Source organism: Eutrema salsugineum, unplaced genomic scaffold (genome assembly GCF_000478725.1).
Source record: "Eutrema salsugineum unplaced genomic scaffold, Eutsalg1_0 scaffold_6, whole genome shotgun sequence".
NCBI classification, from domain to species: domain Eukaryota; kingdom Viridiplantae; phylum Streptophyta; class Magnoliopsida; order Brassicales; family Brassicaceae; genus Eutrema; species Eutrema salsugineum.
The window spans coordinates 6,805,321-6,828,981 of record NW_006256547.1 but is presented as its reverse complement, the minus strand read 5'-3'; the positions used below and the strand labels follow the sequence as shown (position 1 = coordinate 6,828,981).

Sequence of the window (23,661 nt, the reverse complement as noted above, 5' to 3'; positions counted from 1 at the left end):
TAACTAGTTATGATGTTTATAACTTAAAAACCCTAAATATTATAAATGGTGTTTAATTATGTTATACCGCCACAAAACGGCATTAGCCTAAGTTTGAGCCCAATGGATGAGGTTTGATGAATGTTAGAGAGAGAGAAAAAGAGAGGGACAAAGAGAAAGTGGTAAAGCGTAAGCGTGGTAAAGCGTAAGCATGATGGTCCCAATGTAAGGGGATTGTTTTGTACGAAGACAGCGAGGGAAGAAAGCGAAATGGGCATAATCATCATCGACCCATTTTTCCATTATTCATTTATCCCATCAGTTTTTGTCCAATGTTTTTGCAGAAAGTTCAAAGAATCATACCAAATTTTGACGCAACAAAATGATAGAATCGTAATGTGGGACCTGATTTGTGGGTAGGATTTCTCATTTTTATATCCGTAGTTTCGACAATACAATATCAAACTAACGTAATATTCTGTTTATGTAAGCTTCAACCCATCACATACAATTTTCATAAAATTTTAGACTTTTATAGTTTCCCAGATTTTTGTATATACAAACTCCTGAAAATCTTTTGTAGTGACGCTTCACACATAAAGATATCGGATATGATGCTTTATTTTCAGGTTGGGTATGATTTATCAAGCAACTTGGTCTTCGTTGGTGTATGATTTGATATGAACGTGATAAATAAATAAGTTCACTAAGCCGACAAAATGATGATAACTCAGTGACCATGTATTTGTTTGTCTTATTCCTTACATAACATCTATAATCGTATTTGGCCCATATTTTTCTGCACAGTTGATTACTGGACTAAAGTATCTATATTAAATATGATCTTCTTCCTCGAAAATTCCAACTCCTTAAATCTGTATTATATAGAGTGTGTACATGTATTCTTAATCTCTCGGAGACCTGGCTTTAACGCCCAGGCATAATTATGCAATCTTCCACAAGACATCATTAACTCTTATACGGTGCCTGGACTTCTACAAGACATCATTAACTCTTAGTAAAACACCAAAAATTCATATTTGATCATTTAAACACCAAAAAGTTATCTTTCTCTGCTAGTATGTTGGGATGTTAGGAAAAAGTCATCTTTCTCCGCTGATGTTATTATTGATGATTGATGATTTGATGATTTGATTATTTGCGCATATCACATCTTTTAATTGTATTTATTGATCTCTTGATTACACTGACCGATGTATACTATAAACGCATTTATTGATATTAGTATTTCAAAATAAATTAACTCAAAATTCTGTACTCAAATTGCACAAACACTGTTTTACTTTTACACAACCATTTTCTCACATCATCTAGCTCATTCTTTTTCTCTCTTTTTATTGTTTGTTTTTTAGAGATTCTTGCTATTTTGTGTGAGCCAAATTGTAAATGAGTAACATTCAAAGTAAGCTTAAAAGAAGTTTTAACAAAACCATGGTCATTTAGACTTTGAAGTTTCCCATCCAGAAAATTTTGTTCTTAACCCTTTAAAGTTTAATAGAGAAATTCACTCGCATAAGGCTTTAATTGTAGATATTACTTTGATGTTTTGAAATTTATATGTCTCAGCCGACTATCTTTAATAACATTCAAATGTGGATAAACCGGCAAAATATTATAAAACCAAAACAAAAGTATTAGTCAACCCGAAATTTGAAACCTGACAAAATATTAAAAAAACAGACAAGAAAATATTACTCTCTTGTCTAATGCTATATTCTTGTTTCTTAGTTATATACTGGGATTGTAAATTCCCATTCCTGATATAAGGAAGGACCATCCAAGGTATGTGGTATTAAATTAAACATTCTCTTGTTTGGTATCATTCCTATATCATTCTCTTATCAAATAAGAGTAGGTTAAACATCCAAACATATTTCCTATATATTGTCCTCTCAAACACATTCAAGTATTCTTGTCATTTAATTCTATAAATAGCTATATCTTCTCAATATTTCTGTGTGAATCTCCTTCAAAATGTTTGCCTTTTTCCACCTTAACTTCGACTTGTTTTTCTTCCTTTGTTTCATACTTCCATTGGTATCTTTTTTTTCTTTATGGTTTTATATTTTAATATTCTCTATATTCAGAATTATTTGATGTTTAAAGTTTTTGCACACAATGATTTATTTAATTTTTTTTCTACATTAAAAATATTATTTATAATTTATTTAAATATAATTCAGTCAATAAAAAAGTAATTTGCAGAATATAAAAATAAAAAATAATAAAAACTTTATTAAATTTTACATTGAAAAGTGAAAACATAAAATAATTCTGAACGAAAAAATCTCATAAAATATCAAATAATTTTGAACAGCGGAAACAATATTTTTTTTTGTTTGTTTTAAGCAGTCTAGCATTTACTCATGTATCCGATAGACTGACACTTCAATGTTTTTGTTTTTTTGGTTAAAGACTGTCTTCAATGATTCATTTATTGTTCTACTTATTCAGCAGCTTTAAAAGCAAAAACAAATGCTTTGATCTCGTTATATTTGTTAAAACATATTTGATCCCGTTTATTGCTTGCGACTTTTCTTTAGTCTTCGGTTTCGCGCAATAAGGTGTTTTTATCCTTTTGGTGCAGCTATCATTCATTACTTTCCCAAATATTTGTTTAGGATTAAGCTCAAATTAACAATATAGCTGCAAGTACGTGATAAGTTAATGAGTATTGATGACTTTCCGTTTATAGTTGATGAATTGATGAACGATAATCGATAAATCACATTTATTGTAGCTCCGAACAATAATTCGAAATTTACTTTTATTGTTGACTTTAGAGTTTTATACTACTCCCTCCGTTTCATAAAGAGTATCGTTTTTAAAGTTTTATTTTTGTTTCACAAAGAGTGTCGTTTTATATTTTCAATGCAGAATTTTAAATAATTTTCCAATTTTGACCCTATTAATTTAATGTATTAATTAGAAAAAAAAAGTTATTTAATATATTAATAAAGAATAAGATAGTATTTTTAATAGTTTTCTTAATAAGTGTGAAAAATGTCCTGACACTTTTTGTTAGAGGAGAGAGTATTAGGGTGGATATAAATATTTGATGGCTAAACTGCAATACCGCATTAAAATTATGTATAGCTCGACACGCAAAGATCAGCCCAAAACTTTTTATCGACCATTTAAAAATATGGTTTCTTGTGTTTTTTTCTTCCTTTTCTTTTGACGTCAAATTATGGTTTCCTGTTATGTGAAGACTGTGTAGTAAAGAGATTCTTATTAATATTATAAAATATTATCTCATTAACAGATGAAGATGAATATATATATGTTTTCCATGAATATATACATATATATATATACACTGATTTTCAGGTTCTAAATTTATAGCAATAAAGTTAAATATCTATGTATACTGCTTATCCTTTCGAACGATTTTTTGTTTTTGTTTTTTATGTCTTGACTAATATTTTTTGTTTTTGTTTTTTATGTCTTGACTAATAAACTATACTCCATGCATACTTCTCTCCTCACTAATTAGTAATTACTAGTACTACACATGCCAGCAAAATTTAGAGGACTAAACAAAGACTTTACAACGCAGAGTTTTATTTATATGCAGCTGTCATGACCCGGATTTTATATGTAAAAAAAAAGTTGTTCCATTGTTGGTTATAGAAGTTATTTTTATAGTTTTGATAAAGTTTAAATTATAGTTCATATATAGGTTTAGTTAACATAGTTAATTATAGCTTTTAGCATGTTGTGTTTTTTTTTTTTAGTATGTGTGAAAGCTGTATGATTGTTTCCAAATCGCCTATATTGACTTTTCGTCCTCAAGATTTTTTAAAGTACTGGGTTTATTTCTTTTCTTTTTTCTCTTAGCCGGATAAAAAAGATAGAAATGGGTTTGCCTTCTTCTCTTAAGCCATGCCTTTTTTTGTTCTTCCTCTGTATTCTCAGTGTATCCACCATCAACTCAACGGCATTAAAAAAAGAAACTGTGTTTTTTGGCGGGAAATTTCCAGCTTTGTACGTTATTGGGGATTCATTGGTTGATTCAGGAAACAATAATCATCTTGAGACGAGGGTCAGAGCGAATTTTACACCTTATGGTTCTGTCTTTGAAGGAGGCAAACCCACCGGCCGTTTCAGCGATGGCAAAACAACTGCTGATTACATAGGTAAGAACGAAAACAAGTTGCATTTCTCTCTTTTAGGGAAGATTTATGTTTTAAATGTTTTAATTGGTTAATATTTTGTTAAATAATTACGCAAATATTGATAAGGAAATATTTCCTTTTTGGGAATCGTATGGAAAACTGTATAATCTGGTTGGTAATTTCATGTAAATCGTATATACAAAATAACAAAAGATAGTGAAAGTTAAGAAAAATAAATTATTTCAAATATAGATCTGAGAATAGAATAATATTTGTTTGCTAAATTTAAATAATGAAGATTTGAAACCTTTTTTAATTGTCTTGTTATGTTTTGTTTTCCTTTCCAGCTATTTATTATGGGCTTCCTTTAGTTCCTGCTTATTTGGGATTATCGGAAGATCAGAAGAACAATATAACAACTGGTATTAATTATGCTTCTGCTAGCTGCGGGATTTTTCCGGATACAGGAAAGCCATTGGTAAGTTTCAATATTTCTACAAAATCTTTGTAAATTTGGTTTGGAAAAATTTAATGGGTTTTATTTGATTCTTTGTATGAACAAGGGAAAATGTCTCTCGTTGAGTGTCCAAGTCGATCTATTCAATGAGACCATCGAGAAGAATCTGAAGAAAACGTTTAAGACGCAGTCAGAGCTTAGTAAACACTTGGCTGAATCGTTGTTCATGACCGCGATAGGAGTTAACGACTACGCTTTCTTCTATAATAAGACAACCGATGCAAATGAGTTTGCAAACAAACTTCTTCATGAGTTCTTGATACAAATTCAGGTAAAAAAAAATCTTAGAGTTTACATGAATTATTACTTGGCCACTTTACATTATTTAGTTTGAGGTATTAGTGTTTTTTTTTTTTGAAAAAAAGATAATAATGTTTATTTCAGATAAACTGAATGAACCAAACATATAATCCAATCCGAAAACCAAGATGAGTCCTAGTTGAATTGTTAACCACTTTCGATGAACTAAAACCAAAACGAAACATTATTCGTTAAAATGCTTAAAACTACTTTTGAATAAAAGATAATCAAAGCTAAACCGTAAGAACCGATCTTTAGTAGGTTCATTTTTGGCAATTACATAACAGAAAAACCTAAACCAAATAAGTCAATGGATTAGTCTGAGTTTCGACTTAAAGTTTTTTCAGGGTTGATCAAGATACATTCTACTTAAGACTGAATATTTTTGTTGCAGAGATTGCATGGGTTAGGAGCAAGGAAGTTCTTTATCAACAACGTTAAACCATTAGGATGCTACCCAAATATAGTAGCTCATACCGTGCCACGTGGAAGCTGCAACGATCAGTTAAACCTTGCCATTGCTATTTTCAACGTCAAGCTAAGAAGAAGCCTGTCTCATATGAAGCAGAAATTCTCCAACACTTCCTTCTTATACTCAGATTACTTCAACTTCATGTTAGGACTTCGAGGACCTTCGAGCAATCAAGCTGGTTCGAACCTAATGGACACGACAAGCCCATGTTGTCCTAGCGTTTATGATGGAGGTTTAACCACGTCTTGCAGGCCAAATTCAAGCTCGTGTAAGATGCCAGATACACATGTTTTCTTTGATCCATTTCATCCGACTCAATTGGCTAATTTCATGTACGCCATTGAGTGCTTCCATGCAAGAACAGTTTGCCATGTGGTGAGAGAAAAGTGATTAACTTAACTTCACAACAGTCTTAAGATAACACAAGTTTAGTTATTGTGAGAGAAAAGAGATTCATTGCTATCATGATCGATGTTTCGAAACATTTGGATACGAAACTTTTATCTTTTTCGAATATTTGATTCAGTCTGATTACTTTTTGATTGATTTCTCCATGGTTATTGTATCAATGTACTAGAAATCGGTCATCTAGGCGTTTTAGCCACTCACCTAAGCAGTGAAAGTAGTAAATCAATATTCTTTTGGACCAAATCGATTAAAAACATCAGTGAAAGTAATAATCAATATTCTTTTGGTCCATCAATCCGTTTAGAAGTCTGTTTAAAATTCGACCCCAAACAAGAAAAGAAAAAGACGTCTGTATTAGCAAAAAGTCATAACTCATATACATACAAAAGCTTCAAATTTTCAAAAAATTGGTTTACGTGTTAATTAAGCCACTACAACGTAAACGAAACTACAAACAAACACAGCGCAACAAACATATTTCACTTTATATTGAGATATTATATTTTTGTATGTAGTAAGTTTCCCGTTGTTCGGGCTTTGATTCTGGAGGTTCAAAACTTGCCGACTTGGTATTCTGTATCTCACCCTGTATAACAAATGGATTTTTAGACGAAAAAAGAGAGAAATTCATATAAATTTAGCTTTTGATAGTATTAGTTGTTCACCCTCGCCCATGCTTGATGTTTTTTTTTTCTGTCTTTTTTTTTCTTTTTACTAAAATGTAGAAAATGAGATAACGTTCAATATGAATGTATGTTTGACAATGTCTAAACCAGAATCTTTCTGTCACATCAATTCAAAAACTAAAACGTGAAAAAAAAATGAGATAAAGTTATCTAACTTTGATGTCGTCTCACATGTTGAGCAGGAAGACTCCTGTAACGAACACCATAACGAAAATATCCTAACACCTGTAGTTATTAAATACCAGGCTGACGACCCGTGCAGAGAAAAAGAGATGTAGTCAAATATCGATCCTCCTCATATTATAATACTCAAGAAATGAACCTACCCACACAATAAGGCAAACCCCAACAGTATTGTGAATCAGGGAACATGAGTCTTCTTGCCTTGATAAACAAATATGGTCCTGATAAACAAAATTCATCCCACTTGACATAGCCCCTGCGCTCAGCCGGTGCATGGTGCATGAAAATTCATGCCCGACATGGTGATTTGGCAAAACTATTCAAGTGACACTAGAACTACATTTTTCTCTGTTGCACAAAAGTTGTTCAACAGTTAAAAACACAACTTAACCAAAATAATCGCCTATAGTGTTCTCTCTCAGCTTTTCTCTCATCTTTTTCATTTTTATTTTCTAGTTCAATTTCTTTATTATTAGTGTCTATATCATATTTCTGTTCATTGTTTTTTATTATCTATTGTTCTCATTTCCTCACGCAGCTTTAAATTCAAAGACAAGTGTTTTGGGTCTCGTTTGTTGCTTGTAGACTTTTCTTTATTATTTGGTTTCATAAATTTCCCACTTTTTTGTCAGGATTAAGCTAAAGGATGTACAACTCGAAGTCTATGGAAAGTTAATGTGTCTATGGTTGATACGATAAATCACACTTACTAATGTAGCTCCGTGAACCTTTTATCTCAAATTTACATTTATTGTTGAGTTTAGACCATTAGGGTATAAATATTTAATGGTTAACCTACAATAAATAACTACCGCATTTTAATACTGTATAGCTAGGCATGCAAAGATCACCATTCCTAAACTTAATCCACGATCTTTAAAATATGGTTTCCCGTTTTTTTATTTTTTTATTTTTCCTTTTTGAAAGTCAAATAGTACTTATATACAAGTATATGTGTGGTGTCTTTTTCATACACCAAAAGGGTCATATGCTAATTCAAGCTCTTAAATTTAGCAATAGAGTTAAGTATTTATTTATAGTGCCTACCCTTTCGAACAACAATTTTTTTTTATTTCATGTCTTGATTCATATATAAGCTATTGTTACCATATAGATTAGCTGCACATAAATAAAACCCTCATGCATATTTCTCTCCTCAATAATTACTGCCAAAAAATCCAGAGAATAATTACAGAATTTACAACGCAAAGACGGGTGATAATAGCATAATATAATTGATCAATTAGATTATTTATATATAAAATGTGGATTCATATTGTTAATTACTAGGATTTTCTTATATAGTTATTATTTAAGTATGTACGTAAGCTGTATGATGCTTTTCTAAATATATTGTAATTAACTTTTCTTAGTCGTGATCTTCAATTTGCAGGGTTAACTTCCCTTTTTTTCGTGGCTAAACCGGGATAAAAAAAAAAAAAAACAAGAAATGGGTTTGCCTGCTTCTCTAAAGTCATACCATATTTTGCTCCTCGTCTGTTTGCTTAATGTTTTCACCACTAACTCAACGGGACCATTTGAAGAAGAGGCCGTGCTTTTTGGCGGGAACTTTTCGGCTTTGTATGTTATTGGAGATTCATTGGTTGATCCAGGAAACAATAATTATCTTTTGACGCTAGTCAGAGCGAATTTTCCACCTTATGGTTCTAACTTTGAAGGAGGCAAAGCTACGGGCCGTTTTAGCGATGGCAAAACAATCGCTGATTATATTGGCAAGAACAAAAACAATTACGAAAGTTTTATCTTTCCTACATTTTTAAGAGGACTTGTGTTTTTTGATGTTTTTTTAATACTATATGTAAAATAATAAAATTACATGAAGATTTATTACGATATCATCGTATATTATGATATGATAGGATATTAGATTTGCATATATCCTCTTTCCTATTATTGTTATCTTAGAGATTCTCTTGTAAATGTATAAATACAAGGTCGATTGACCTGAATGAATAACAATAATAGGAAACATTCATATTCTAATTTGTCATGGTATCAGAGCTAAAAGATCCCTAAACCCTAAAATTTCTTCTTCCTCCCATACTCTGTTTTTCTCTCGGAAAACAGAGCCTTCTTCGTTTTCTTCTTAAGCCTCTCGGCGTTCGAACGGTTCTTACTTTTGCTCACGATGGCTCTCGCCACAAGTGATGTTACCTACAAAACGATATCTCCATACGATCTTACCTCCAATGATAACCCCGGCGCCGTGATTTCACAACTGCTGCTCAACGGCATGAATTACGATGAATGGGCTATCAATTTTCGTATGGCGTTAAGCTCTCGTAAGAAATTTGGATTTCTTGATGGGAGTATTCCAAAACCTGCTACCGATTCTTCTGATCTTGAAAATTGGATTGCCAATAATCATCTGATTGTTGGTTGGATTAGACAAACAATTGAACCCAAGATTCGCTCCTCTCTTTCTACTCGTGAGGTTGCTAAAGAACTATGGGATATCATCAAAAAGAGATTCTCAATCAAAAGTGGAGCTCGTCTACAACAGCTCCGAAATTCCCTTGCTACCTGCAAATAAAACGGCTCTACGGTGGATGATTACTTTGGTCGATTAACTAAGATTTGGGATGGGATTGCAGAGTGTATGAACACTAAACGTTGCAGCTGTGGTAAGTGTGAATGCGATCTCAATGCAGCACACGAAAAGGAGAAAGAAGTCTTGCGAGTTCATGATTTCCTTTCTGGCTTGGATGACTCGGTCCATGGGGTTATCCGTTCACAGCTGTGTGCGATTACACCTCTGCCTGATCTGGATAGCGTGTACCAAACGATAGTCCAGAACGAAACCATTCGTATGAATGCCATCCAGTCTGAACCTGTTATGAGCTTTACGACTCAAGCTTTGCCTGCAAATGCCTCTCGGCCTTCTTCTACAGTTTGGACTAAAGATATAACTCGTCAAGCCACGGATTTCTCTAACACTGGTCGAATCGGATCTAGCAATCGCGATCCTTCTCGCCAGTGTACAGTGTGTAAACGTATGGGACATGAAGCGACTTCATGTTTTAAAGTTATTGGCTATCCTGATTGGTTTCCGCGTGGTCGTGGTGCTCCAGCAACATCTGCGGGTCGTGGTAGTAGCTCTCTTCCGCGTGCTAACATGACTCAGATTGGGAGTGCCAATGCTGCGACAGTAAACTCATCCTCCGCCATTACCGACAGTGATCGCCAGGGCTTGAGTGGTCTTACAGATGAGCAATGGAATACGGTGCAGAAGCTCATCAATCTGGGCAAATCCGATTCTTCCTCCGGTGGTAAGACTAATGATTCTCTATGGATTTTAGATACTGGCGCAACACACCATATGACAGGTCGCATTGACTTGCTTGAGAATATCCGTGCCATCACTCCTCTCTCGGTCCTGTTACCAGCTGGTTCGGATGCGTGTGCAACTAAACAAGGGACAGTTCGACTTACGTCTCGATTGTCCTTGCAGAACGTTTTCTTTGTCGATGGGTTTCATACCAACTTGATCTCCTTGGGCCAGCTTGTCACTGACAATTTTTTGGTTGGACAACTGACAGATAAGCTTATGATTTTGCAGGATCGGGTCTCGAGGATGCTGATTGGCGCGGGTGAGCGAGAGGGAGAGGGACTGTACCGGTTTCGAGGCACGGACGCAGTAGTTTCATGCCAGACATCGGTTCGTGATGATTTAGTCCTGTGGCATCAACGTCTTGGTCACCCTTCTTCTCAGATTACTGGAATAGTTTCGGGTGTTAGTTTTTCTAGTAGTTGTTCTGAGTTTTTTAAGAGTTGTGATGTGTGTTTTCAAGCTAAACAAACTTGCCAATGTTTTCCAGACAGTTCCAATAATGCAAACGAAATTTTTGATTTGATACATGCTGACTTATGGGGTCCGTATCGGACGACAGCCTTTTGTGGTTCCCGTTATTTTTTGACAATTGTAGACGATCATTCACGTGCAGTTTGGTTGTATCTCCTTCCCGATAAATCTGCAGTTTCTCAACAGCTTCGTGACTTCATATCTATGATCGAAAGACAATTCTCCAAGAAGATAAAAACAGTGCGAAGCGATAACGGTACGGAGTTTCTTTGTCTTGCCAGATTTTTTCGAGAAAATGGCATTATTCATGAGACGTCTTGCGTTCATACACCACAACAAAAGGGTCGTGTTGAACGTAAACATCGTCATATCCTCAATGTTGCACGAGCTCTTCGATTTCAGGCCAGTCTTCCGATCGAGTATTGGGGTGAATGCATTCTCGCTGCAGCATATTTAATAAATCGTACTCCTTCGTCTTTGCTCGCACACCAGACGCCTTTTGAGAAGCTTTATGGTCATCTGCCGGCTTACAAACACTTGCGTGTTTTTGGGTGTTTGGCCTATGCTCATAATACAGATCACAAAGGAGATAAGTTTGCTTCACTTAGTCGCAAATGTGTCTTCTTGGGTTATCCCTATGGGAAAAAGGGCTGGAAACTTTATGATATTGAACGAGAGACATTCTTTGTTTCTCGCGATGTGGTCTTCACCGAAGATGTCTTTCCGTTTGCCACTACGGCTTCTTCTTCACATCAGGCTTTACCACTAATTACATCTCCGCAGATTGCTGTTGACGAGGATATTCCTATGGTTGTTGTTGCTCCTCCTGGTCCCGTTTCTCATACTGCTGAGGACACTCTTCCATCTAACTCCACCGAGCTTTCAGTAGTGGAATCAACTACATCAACCTCTCCAGTTGATGATAGTAGCACAGCTGTTTCGGAGGAACTGTTGGGTCGTGGTCATCGCACCAAGACTCTTCCTGCAAAGTTTCGTGATTTTGTTGTTGACACGATTTCTACTCCTCCCTCTTCCTCTCTCGCCTCACTCTCACCCGATCCACAGCTCCCCTCAGGTTCGTTATATCCTCTTGTTAACTATGTGTCTTGTGATCGTTTCTCACCCAAACATCGCAGTTTTCTGATGGCACTAGCTACGGAGGTCACTCCTCGCTCTTTCCGAGAAGCTATGGAATCCGAAAATTTTCGCAAGGCAGTGGATTCCGAACTTCATTCTCTTGATACTCTTGGTACATGGAGATTAGAGCACTTGCCTCCCGATAAGAAAGCTTTGGGATGCAAATGGGTCTTTACTATTAAATACAAATCTGATGGTACGATTGCCCGATATAAAGCTCGTCTAGTTGTTCTTGGAAATCATCAACAAGAAGGCTTGGATTATGATGAAACTTTCACACCTGTCGCCAAGATGACAACAGTTCGTGTGTTTTTGGATTTCGCAGCTAAGAACAATCATGAAGTTGTCCAGATGGATGTTCATAATGCATTTCTTCATGGTGATCTCCATGAAGAAGTGTATATGAAACTTCCTCAAGGTTTCCAATCGGCTCCAGGTGAAACGCGGGTCTGTCGTCTTCAGAAATCTCTTTACGGATTAAAACAGGCACCTCGTTGTTGGTTTGCAAAGCTTTCTGATGCCCTTCGTACTTACGGCTTTGTTCAAAATCGGTCCGATTATTCCCTGTTCGTGTATTCCAAAGGCGACGTCTCTCTTCGTATTTTGGTATACGTAGATGACTTGATCATTTCTGGAAATACATCGGAAGCCATTCAGACATTCAAAGATTATTTGTCTGTTTGCTTTCACATGAAAGATCTCGGCCCTGTGAAATATTTTTTGGGCATAGAGGTGGCTCGCAGCCCTGCTGGTTTTTATCTCTGTCAGCGCAAATATGCGACCGATATAGTTGCAGAAGTTGGCCTCCTCGGGTGCAAACCATCTGGTTCTCCTATCGCTCAGAATCACCAACTTGCTCTCGCTCAGGGTCCTCTTCTGGCTGATCCCGATCGCTACCGTCGTCTTGTGGGGCGTCTCATTTATCTTGGAGCCACTCGTCCCGATTTGACTTATGCCATTCACATTCTCTCTCAGTTTATGCAGGCTCCGCGAGTGGATCATTGGCTTGCTGTTTTAAAATGTGTTCGGTATCTTAAAGGTACACTTGGGCAAGGCATTCTTCTCAAGGCTGATTCTCCGCTCCATGTTACTGGCTGGTGTGACTCGGACTGGGCGGCTTGCCCTTTGACTCGTCGTTCTCTTACTGGCTATATTGTTCAGCTTGGTGATTCGTTGATATCTTGGAAAACTAAGAAGCAGGACACCGTCTCGCGATCATCTACGGAAGCCGAATATCGGGCTATGACAGAGGTTACATCAGAGGTTAAATGGGTTAAGGCTCTTCTCTCGGCATTTGGTGTCACTCACGCTGAGCCAATGACGATCATGTGTGATAGTAAGCCAGCTATACATATCAGTAATAATCCAGTTTTCCATGAACGTACGAAACACGTCGAGACTGATTGCCATTTTGTTCGCGATGATATACTTACTGGACTCATAAAGCCTCAACATGTTTCTACGAAAGAACAACTTGCAGATATTTTGACAAAAGCTTTGGGGAAGAAGGAGTTTGATGTTTTTCTTCTCAAGTTGGGCATTCACGATTTACATGCTCCAACTTGAGGGAGGGTATTACGATATCATCGTATATTACGATATGATAGGATCTTAGATTTGCATATATCCTCTTTCCTATTATTGTTATCTTAGAGATTCTCTTGTAAATGTATAAATACAAGGTCGATTGACCTGAATGAATAACACAGAAACATTCATATTCTAATTTGTCAAGATTCTAACCCTCTTTGTTATGTTTTTTACATTCAGCTATTTATTATGGGCTTCCTCTGGCTCCTGCTTACATGGGGTTATCTAGAAGAGAAAAGAACAAACTCTCAACTGGTATTAACTATGCTTCTGCTGGCTGTGGGGTTTTTAATGACACAGGAAAGAAATTGGTAAGTTTCAATATTTGCAACATCGGTTTGGAAAAAGTTTTATATGATTCTTTGTTCGAACAGGGAAGATGTCTCTCGATGAGTGTCCAAATCGATCTATTCAATGAAACCATCGAGAAGAATCTGAAGAAACAGTTCAAGACGGAGTCTGAGCTTAGTAGCCACTTGGCTAAATCGTTGTTTATGACCGCGATTGGGGTCAACGATTACGCTTTCTTATATAACAAGACGACAAATGATACGAATGGGTTCGCAAACAGGCTTCTTCATGAGTTCTTGATACAATTCCAGGTAACAAATGTTGTCATTTTCATTTTTTGTTCCTTGGTCATATACATTATTTAGTTCTAGCTAGTACTAACAAATAGGGTAAGTTACAACCTAGCTAAGATTTTTTTTTTTTTTTTAAAGTGTTAATCAAGATTTTTGTTTTACTAAAGATTTTAATTTTTGTTGCAGCGATTGTATAAGTTAGGAGCACGGAAGTTCTTCGTAAACAACATTAAACCTTTAGGTTGTTACCCAAATATCATTGCTAAAACAGTACCACGTGGAAGCTGCGACGACGATATAAACCATGCAATCAGCATTTTCAATGACAAGCTTAGAGAAAGCCTGTCTTATATGCATCGTAGACTCTTCAACGACACTTCATTTTTATACTCTGACTACTTCAACTTCATGTTGAGACTTCGTGGACCTCCAAGCAATCAAGGTAGCTCGAATCTATTGAACACGACAAGCCCATGTTGTCCAAAGGTTTATGATGGAGGCTCAACCACGACTTGTAGGCTATTTTCGAACGCTTGTGAGAGACCGGATACGTATATCTTCTTCGATCCGCGTCATCCAACTCAAATGGCTAATTACTTATATGCGATTCAGTGCTTTCAGGAGAGACAAGTTTGTCATGTGGTGAGAGGTCGGGTTTGAATAGTATAATATACTAATAATATAATAGAGGAATAATCGAATGATCTAAACAATAGAAAAAAAACGGAATTGGATATAAATTTCTGTAGAATAATAAAAATATTGAAAGCTAGTGTTACATGTAAACCATTATTAGTTAAGCCGTTACAACGTTAATAGAAACTACAAAAGCAACACATCATATAATGAAACCTAATTACTTAATATCATGAGTAATTATATATGATATATCTATAGAGAATTTCATAAAAGCAAGGAAGTTTATATACTATTGTTTTAGAACAGAATTATTGGGAATTAGTTGTTCTTGGGAGGATGATGCTTGGCTCTCCAATAATCAGCAGTGTAAGCAACGAGTCCATCCTCGTCAACACCTTTGCTTGATTTTCTCTCTGTCTCTCTCTTTCCACTCTTCATCGTCGTTTCTTCTCCTTCTCCACTTGTCATCATCAGCTTTCTTCCTCGTATTATCATATCACCATGTTCGATCACCTTCTTTTAATAGTTTTTTTAGTCAAGCTATTTTTGATGATTAAATCCTGAATTTATTCTTCCCATATAATAATATTATTTTTCCCATATAATATATATATCAACACAAACAACATAAAGAACGTAGATTATACGGAATACATGACATATTTATGCTCGAGTGTTAACATTAAGTATAAATAACACACATACTTTCTAGATTTTGATCATATAGATTATACCTTAGAGGTTGAAGCGAAGTCACGGCCTGATTCTTGATTCCCATCTTCCAGTGTTGAACAAAACAAAACAAACAATTTGGTTACACTATATGTTAACACTCGAGCAGTGATTTCTAATAAATTAAGACTAAAATTCTCGTGCATGCATGTGTCTATATGCAAACTAAGAGAAATATTTTGAAGTATAATGGTTTTTCTTTTGTATGGGCCGACAAAAAGAAACGGTTGTTCTTTAACTTTATGATGATTTAGTATATAACATATACCTTAAACACTAATGCATAGACATTAATTAAATCATTCTCATATTAGCGGCAAATTGCGTAGTTTAAGCTTTCAATCAGAAAAATAAAGGTACATGAATTGAAGTGACTTTTCTGGGGGAAAAAAATGAAAATACATGAGCATAGTATAATTCGACATGAAAATAGCATGATAATTCTACGCACTTTCCAGTTTTAGTTCACTATCCAAATATAGTCATCTAGGCTTTAGGATAATTCTTTTTTGGATATAAAGGAGGGAGGGAGATTAGATACAAACCATGAAGTGAATATCGAAAGAAAAAACATAAGAAACAAATGATCAACAGACATTGAATCTTTGATAAAGTAGCCATGACTCTTCTTGATTCTCCTTCACCTTCTTTAAAACTTTTTATCTTCCTTAATCTTCTTTATCGGAAATTATTTCCTTAGAATTTAAGCAGGAGGATTTACTATAAGAAGGCGTCTATATATAGGAGATTATTGACCATATGTTTTAAGTTCGTGTAACCATAATTTGTCCATAACCATGTGTCTCTGTTAACGTGTACACGTATCGATTCTTACGATGAAAAGTAGTACTTGTAGTTGTAATTATATTTTGATTTCTGCCATTACGTCCTTTCTTAAACCACTTGAATATATATATATACACATAATATGGCAACTGCACATCGTTTTTATTTTAAAAAGCAAGATGTTTTGTATTTCGCGGATTATATTATCATAAAATTATATGAAGTTTTCAGATATTCTTTTACTAAAAAACCGTACTCCTAGATACCATATTGTTAGTTTTTCTTATATGTTAGGACCGAGGAGGTCAAAACCAACAAATCTTTTTTTCCCACGATTTCTTTTACAATATTCAAATATTTCTCGCCAATTTATAAAAGCCATGGAAGGCGAGTCTGCATAAATGCTCGAGTTGGCACATGTTTTTTTTTATATCTTGGAAAGCAATTTGTCAATCTCAATGCCTTAAATTTTATTTTATGCTATTCAAAATCACAAGATATCTCATAGTAATCATTTATTTTTCTGAACGAGTCCTTGCTAATTATTGTACGGACATTGCCGAAGAATTAAATTGAAACTAGTTCCCCTTTCTCTCTGACAATATGAACTTTTTGAAGGTATAATGGCCACAATATTTATCTCTCTTAAATTCCCAAAAACTATATTACTATGTTCGTATTACTAAAAAAATATCATTTTAAACAGTTTTTATTGGTTAGAAAATATATCATTATTGGTATTGGGCTTAGTGCCGAATTCATTCCAAGAAGAACGTAAACCCGGAGATCTCATCAGACTCGGAGACGATATGCGCGCGGATGGCTTCTATTAAAGCCAAAGGGTTCATAATTCAGCTTACATAAACACATGTACTCAGATTGCTTAAAAATTCAAAATAGATCTTTCATTATTCCGATTGTCATTTTGTATTCTTCAAGGTCATTCATTAATTTTTTTTATTATTAATTCATCTTATCGTTTCAGTTCAGCAAAAGTCTAAGTTCACAATTCGTTCTCAGTCTCATAGATATTTTTGTAAAATTATTAGCCATTGCATATAATCATACCGAAGATCGTACCATCCACATTCAAGTGTTTTTAATAATATTTGATTAAAAAATGTATACTTTCCCCAATTCCCACTACTCAAGAGTAATAAAACTTAGAAATATAATTATAGTATACCAACTTCATTTATAGAATAGATATAATGAAACTTGCTTTAAAATAGTATATTCATGCAAAAATATAATTAAATTTGTTGACACTGAAACTTGTTTTGGTAGTTTGCTAAACAAGAATTTGCTTTGAAAACCCCATAAACATCGAATAATGGAGACTGAAATGTGGTCCGCCTAAAGATTGACGACCTGTGTAAGTAGATAAAAGATTACGTAAATTGTAATTCATGAGCTTGCGTGTTTTGTGCTTGAGTGCCTCCACACCGGCTTACGATGAATCACAGTCTTTCAAATATTCAAGACTTATATAATAATTTATTTAATATCGTATATATGGTATGTATATTTTTGTGTTACTAACTTACTATATATAGATATTATATTGTATGAATCCAATAGAAGCCCATAGGTTTTAGACTTTAGTTCACCACTTAATAAGAATTCTATAAATTTCGTACAAAATGATTCGAAAAATGTAAAGTTACCACTTGTAAAAGAATCAATAACCGTAATCTGTTGATCTATTAATGTAATAGTATCAATCAATAGATAATTAATCATTCAAATTAAAAATTATACGTTTAGCTCAAAAATAAAAAAAAAGAACTTTTTGCATGAATATACTTTTCTTTTTATTTGTTTAGTACTTTAGTCATAAAAGGGACAAATTGCAAAAAATGGGTAGAGAACGGAGAGAAGTCGGTCACTATTTTCTCTTTATTAAATTAGTCAATGGTGTATAGTATGGAGTGTATAACCTATGATTTCGGTAATTTCCACAATTGGAAATTGTGTACTCTTCGTTAGAATCAACATTGTAGTATTTTATTCAACATGTCCACACTCTACAGGCTACAGGCTACAGGCTACAGCGTACATCCACAGACACCTTCGCATCATTCTTTTATGCAAGTTATTATTATTTTACTTAATATTTAAAAATACTTTCTCTATTTCAAACTAATTGACGCTTTAGAGAATTTGTTTCATCTCAATTATATAATGTTATCAACTTTCAATATATATATATTTAAATATTTAATGACTATTTATATCATGCATTTTTTTATCATTGGTTTAGTTGTGTTTTACATTAAATACTTTGATTCAAAAAATACAAAATGAATATTTTTCTAAACCCATGCGAACTTTTCCAATATTATTCATATTTTGAAATTAATGGAATAATATTTATCAAACCCTATGGTTCAAGCCCAGTTTCTTCACGTGGTTTATGCGAACACTAACCCAATCATAATCTTCAGACAGATATTTAGTTTGACCTTTGTAACAGGCCGTAATGAGTTTATATAAGGCCCGATAGGCTTTTACATGTGCATGTCTTAAGTTAATCACATACTCGCACCTTGAGCAAGTAAGTTCCACTGTCACAGTGTCACCTAACTATTCCATAGAAGTGGAGAACAAACCAATCCAACCGGAAAAAACCGAAATTACCTAACCGAACGTCAGAAAAATCTGAATGGTAACCAAAAACTTACATTGAGTCAACTGGAATAAAATTTTTACTCAAATCATAACGAATCAAATTACTTAAAATTATCCTATATATATATATAATTCGATTATAATTTGAGCTTATTTTCCAAAAACCAAAACCGGAACAACTCAGAACCGAACATCTGAATGGTTTACTGTTTTTTTTTGTTAGCAAAGAGGCGCGTGTGAATCAAACGGATAATGCTACGGTATTGATGAAATGGCGATTCGTAGACCTCACAATCCCAAAAAAGAGAGAAACTCTCTTTGCACCTTCTTCTAGAAACCTCTACTCACTCCTTAAACCTTTGAGTAGGGTTTTTTCTAGGTTACTCGTTGTTCAACTGCACTCTTCTCTCTAGAGATAGAGATTTGAGGATTTCAATCTTTCTCCTTGAGAATTTCAATTTCTCTATTAATCTCTGTATCTAAACATGGCTCCTGCTTTGAGTAGAAGCCTATACACGAGTCCTTTGACTTCAGTTCCGTTTACTCCAGCTTCTTCTCTCAGAAATCAAACCCGTCTCTCTCCTCTGAGAACTGCGTTTCTGCCTCGCGGCGGCGGTGGCCTGAGAGCCGGCGTTTCATGTAGCTGGAACCTCGAGAAGAGATGCAATCGCTTCGCCGTTAAGTGCGACGCCGCCGTGGCGGAGAAGGAGACGACTGAGGAAGGGTCCGGTGAGAAGTTCGAGTACCAAGCTGAGGTTGGTTCCCTTAATTTCTCCATAAAAGTTTCGATTTTTAATTCTGGGCATTTCTCGATTTTGTGAATACTCAATTTCGTTAACTTTTTCATTCACAGGTTAGCCGATTGTTGGATTTGATTGTTCATAGCTTATACAGTCACAAGGAGGTGTTTCTCAGGGAACTTGTAAGGTGAGTCAATTTTTGTGTGATACTAAAGGATTTGTTTTTTAGAATTGGGTTGTGTGTGATTTTCTACAAAAATCTGATTTTGAGTTTTGTTTGTGTGAATACAGTAACGCAAGTGATGCTTTGGATAAGCTGAGGTTCTTGAGTGTAACAGAGCCTTCTTTGATTGGAGATGGTGGTGAGCTTGAGATTCGGATCAAGCCTGATCCTGATAACGGAACCATCACCATAACGTATGAAAGAATTCTAAATTTTTGTTTTTTTTTTTAACTTGCATATTAACAAATTGATGAAACTGATTACTTAAAGAGATTGATGCGAATTTGTAGTGATACTGGAATTGGAATGACAAAGGAAGAACTTATAGACTGTCTTGGAACCATTGCTCAAAGTGGCACATCGAAATTTTTGAAGGCTCTAAAGGTATTTTTCATTTCTCTGAATATTAGTTGCTAGGAACTCAAATCAATCCTGACGTCAAGTTTTCAGGCTCAATTGTTTTAATATCTCTCTCTCTGTATTCAGGAAAACAAGGACCTTGGTGCCGACAATGGTTTGATAGGACAGTTTGGTGTTGGGTTTTACTCTGCTTTCTTAGTTGCTGAAAAGGTGAAGACTTTTAATTTTTGCTTTTAGTATCTTCTGGTTCATGTATTTCTTATGAGGAGTGGACTTATAGTTGTCTCTGATTTCAGGTTGTTGTGTCCACCAAAAGCCCCAAATCTGACAAGCAATATGTTTGGGAATCGGTAGCTGATAGCAGCTCATATGTGATCAGAGAAGAGACAGACCCTGAAAACATTCTACGCCGTGGAACGCAAATAACTTTGTATCTAAGGGTACGCTTCTTGATTGAAATGTTCTTCCATTTGATGCGCCGAATATTTTAAGTTCTCTTATAGTTTAATTTCCTGGCTACAGGATGATGATAAATACGAGTTTGCGGAGTCTACGAGAATTAAGAACCTTGTGAAGAACTACTCTCAGTTCGTTGGGTTTCCCATCTATACATGGCAGGAGAAATCAAGAACTGTAGAGGTGAGAATGGCGTTTATGTCGTCCTTTTTACAATTTTAAGAATGTATTCACACTGCAAATATGGTATGAAAATTTGTAACTTGTGTTAGGTTGAAGAGGAAGAACCAGCTAAAGAAGGGGAAGAAGAAAAAGAGGTAAACAATTCATGGTTTTTAATTGTTTGCAATAGCTCCCAAACGCTGTCCTTTGCTTCTCCTGTTTACTCATTACTGACATGATCTTGTTACTTGTTTGATTTCAGGGTGAGCCGAAGAAAAAGAAGACTACTAAAACGGAGAAGTACTGGGACTGGGAACTAGCCAATGAAACAAAACCGCTATGGGTGAGCCTTGAGCTTTTAACTTTGTCTTTTCTCTTTGTCTTTATGATGTTCAACATGCTCACTTGATTATTGTTGTGTGTCGCTGAGTAGATGCGCAATTCAAAGGAAGTGGAAAAGGAGGAGTACAATGAGTTTTACAAGAAGGCTTTCAATGAGTTCTTGGATCCACTTGCTCACACACACTTCACAACCGAGGTGCTTATGCTTTTCGTTATGTGTGTCTATATATATACTGTATATATCTATATATATACACTGTATATATCTATATATATACACACATATTGCCTTATTATTTACTGGATGCTTATCGTTTGTAATTTCTTGTTTCTCAAAAGGGCGAGGTTGAGTTCAGGAGCATTCTATACATCCCTGGAATGGGTCCTCTTAACAATGAGGACGTTACAAACCCGAAAACAAAGAACATTCGTCTCCACGTGAAGCGTGTATTTATCTCTGATGACTTTGATGGAGAGCTGGTACGTTTATGTTCATATTGTAGAAATCGTTCTAAAACGTAGAACCATATTGTCTCTCTGAAGATATAGATTAGCCCTGGTTCCATTTTTGTTTGACCATGTTTCTCAATCTGTTTGCAGTTCCCGAGATACTTGAGCTTTGTGAAGGGTGTGGTGGACTCAAATGATCTTCCTCTTAACGTTTCACGTGAAATTCTCCAAGAAAGCAGAATCGTAAGTAGCTCCACATTTAGTGATGCAAATTTAAATATGAATCTCACCTCTCTATTAATACATATCAATAATATTCAGGTAAGAATCATGAGAAAGAGGCTCATTAGGAAAACTTTTGACATGATACAAGAAATCTCCGAAAGTGAAAACAAAGAGGTCCGTGTCTTCTCCATTAACCCCTTTTGTTCTCTTAAGCTCATTCGAAGTCCCCAATTATTCATTTTGTGGTACAAATGGTTTCAGGATTACAAGAAGTTCTGGGAGAACTTTGGTAGATTCCTTAAATTGGGTTGTATTGAAGACACTGGTAACCACAAGCGTATCACACCGTTGCTTAGATTCTACAGTTCCAAGAATGAAGAGGAATTGACGAGCTTGGATGAATATATCGAGAACATGGGCGAGAACCAGAAGGCAATCTACTACCTTGCAACCGACAGTCTGAAAAGTGCCAAGTCAGCTCCTTTCTTGGAGAAACTAATCCAAAAAGATATTGAGGTAATATGATTCAAGATTAGTTTTTCAACTTGCAAACTTAAACTTGTCATGGTCCTTGATTTTTGGTTTGACTTTTTTGCCGTTTCTTTGCTATTGATTATAGGTTCTATACCTGGTTGAACCAATCGATGAAGTTGCGATTCAGAATTTACAAACCTACAAAGAAAAGAAATTCGTTGATATCAGCAAAGAAGATTTGGAACTTGGTAAGTATTCTTAGCGATTCTTGCGCAGTCTGTGTGAAATCTGCTTTTCTAACCAAGTGTGGCGCCGTTTTTGGCAGGTGACGAAGATGAAGTAAAGGAAAGGGAAGCTAAACAAGAGTTCAATCTTCTCTGTGATTGGATAAAACAGCAGCTCGGCGACAAAGTTGCCAAAGTCCAAGTCTCGAATCGTTTGAGCTCATCTCCTTGTGTGCTTGTCTCAGGCAAATTCGGGTGGTCGGCTAATATGGAAAGGTTAGCAGCTACAGTATAATAGAACTTTCTAAACAAGAAATTGTCATCGTAACCTAAATGTTTTTGTTTGTGGTGAAAGGTTAATGAAGGCACAAGCCCTTGGAGACACCTCAAGCTTGGAGTTCATGAGAGGTAGGAGAATACTAGAGATCAATCCAGATCATCCTATCATCAAAGACTTGAATGTAAGTGTGCCACTTCGTCTCTAAATCTCGTCTCAGATATCTCGAGAATTGCCATTTGATTTTTGATTTTTGGGGGGTTTTTTTTGGCATATTTGTGCAGGCTGCTTGTAAGAATGCACCTGAGAGCAGTGAAGCAACAAGAGTGGTTGATCTCTTATATGACACTGCTATAATCTCGAGTGGATTCACTGTAAGAGATCTAAAAACACTTCTGAGCTTTCTTGTTTCGTAGTAGTTAGTCTTGTCGACACATTTACTAACTTATGATGTGTTTATTGAACAGCCCGATAGCCCGGCCGAGCTGGGGAACAAGATTTATGAGATGATGGCTATGGCGGTTGGAGGAAGATGGGGACGAGTTGAAGAAGAAGAAAGCTCGACTGTGAAAGAAGGAGATGACAAAGATGGAGAAGCAGAAGTAATTGAACCATCTGAAGTTAGGGCAGAGAATGATCCTTGGCAAGATTGATTTATCTTTTTTTTCTCTGCAGTGAATTTTTGACACAAAAATGCTTTTCTCTCAATTAGGACTGTCTTCTTTATGTTTCGGGTATACGAGTATCAGGAGCCTTAAGAAAGCCCGTTATTGGATCATGCATGAACGAGGATTATTCCAATATTTGTAGTTTTATTTTTCTTAATCACTAAAATTATTTTAGAGTAATTTCTATCCAAATAAAAACCATAGTATAGTCAAGAAATTCGAAAGATTAAGCTAACAGATTGATGTGTATTAAAATCGTTCATGTATTGGTTTCTAGATTTCTTTCCAAATATTTTTTTTTTTTTTTTTTGAGAAATATTTTGTATAAATCTGACTGGGTTATTTATCAACAAATAATTATATCTCAAAATTATTGAGTGATATTGTATTTTTGATAACGAAATTATACTTTTTACATTTCTTTCCGAGAACTTCATGATTTAAATATTAGAAA

General features: G+C 35.2%; 4 protein-coding genes across 4 annotated transcripts; 3 read left to right on the top strand and 1 right to left on the bottom strand.

Moving 5' to 3' along the window:
- Positions 1-3,823: 3,823 nt before the first annotated feature.
- Positions 3,824-5,951, top strand: LOC18011524 (GDSL esterase/lipase At2g03980). Its single transcript, XM_006395601.2, has 4 exons — positions 3,824-4,139; positions 4,466-4,596; positions 4,682-4,906; positions 5,330-5,951. The coding sequence occupies exons 1-4, from the start codon at positions 3,860-3,862 to the stop codon at positions 5,795-5,797; spliced, it is 1,104 nt and encodes a 367-aa protein (XP_006395663.1). The 5' UTR covers positions 3,824-3,859; the 3' UTR covers positions 5,798-5,951.
- Positions 5,952-8,134: 2,183 nt separating this feature from the next.
- LOC18012835 (GDSL esterase/lipase At2g03980) lies at positions 8,135-14,153 on the top strand. The gene is given in 5 exon segments (XM_006395599.2): positions 8,135-8,417; positions 13,415-13,545; positions 13,609-13,836; positions 14,005-14,103; positions 14,106-14,153. Coding segments are annotated over 5 exon segments (789 nt in total).
- Positions 14,154-14,561: 408 nt separating this feature from the next.
- LOC18012799 (root meristem growth factor 3) lies at positions 14,562-15,900 on the bottom strand. The gene is made up of 3 exons (XM_006395598.2): positions 15,735-15,900; positions 15,192-15,235; positions 14,562-14,970 (listed from the first exon to the last, which is right to left on the bottom strand). Exons 1-3 carry the CDS (start codon positions 15,808-15,810, stop codon positions 14,776-14,778), a joined length of 315 nt encoding a protein of 104 aa, XP_006395660.1. The 5' UTR covers positions 15,811-15,900; the 3' UTR covers positions 14,562-14,775.
- Positions 15,901-18,905: 3,005 nt separating this feature from the next.
- LOC18012798 (heat shock protein 90-5, chloroplastic) lies at positions 18,906-23,387 on the top strand. Its single transcript, XM_006395597.2, has 19 exons — positions 18,906-19,361; positions 19,460-19,533; positions 19,638-19,763; positions 19,860-19,953; positions 20,056-20,139; positions 20,226-20,369; positions 20,452-20,568; positions 20,658-20,702; positions 20,810-20,890; positions 20,981-21,085; positions 21,229-21,369; positions 21,490-21,582; positions 21,661-21,738; positions 21,826-22,080; positions 22,184-22,286; positions 22,364-22,538; positions 22,618-22,723; positions 22,824-22,913; positions 23,007-23,387. The coding sequence occupies exons 1-19, from the start codon at positions 19,092-19,094 to the stop codon at positions 23,190-23,192; spliced, it is 2,367 nt and encodes a 788-aa protein (XP_006395659.1). The 5' UTR covers positions 18,906-19,091; the 3' UTR covers positions 23,193-23,387.
- The last annotated feature ends 274 nt before the right edge of the window (positions 23,388-23,661 follow it).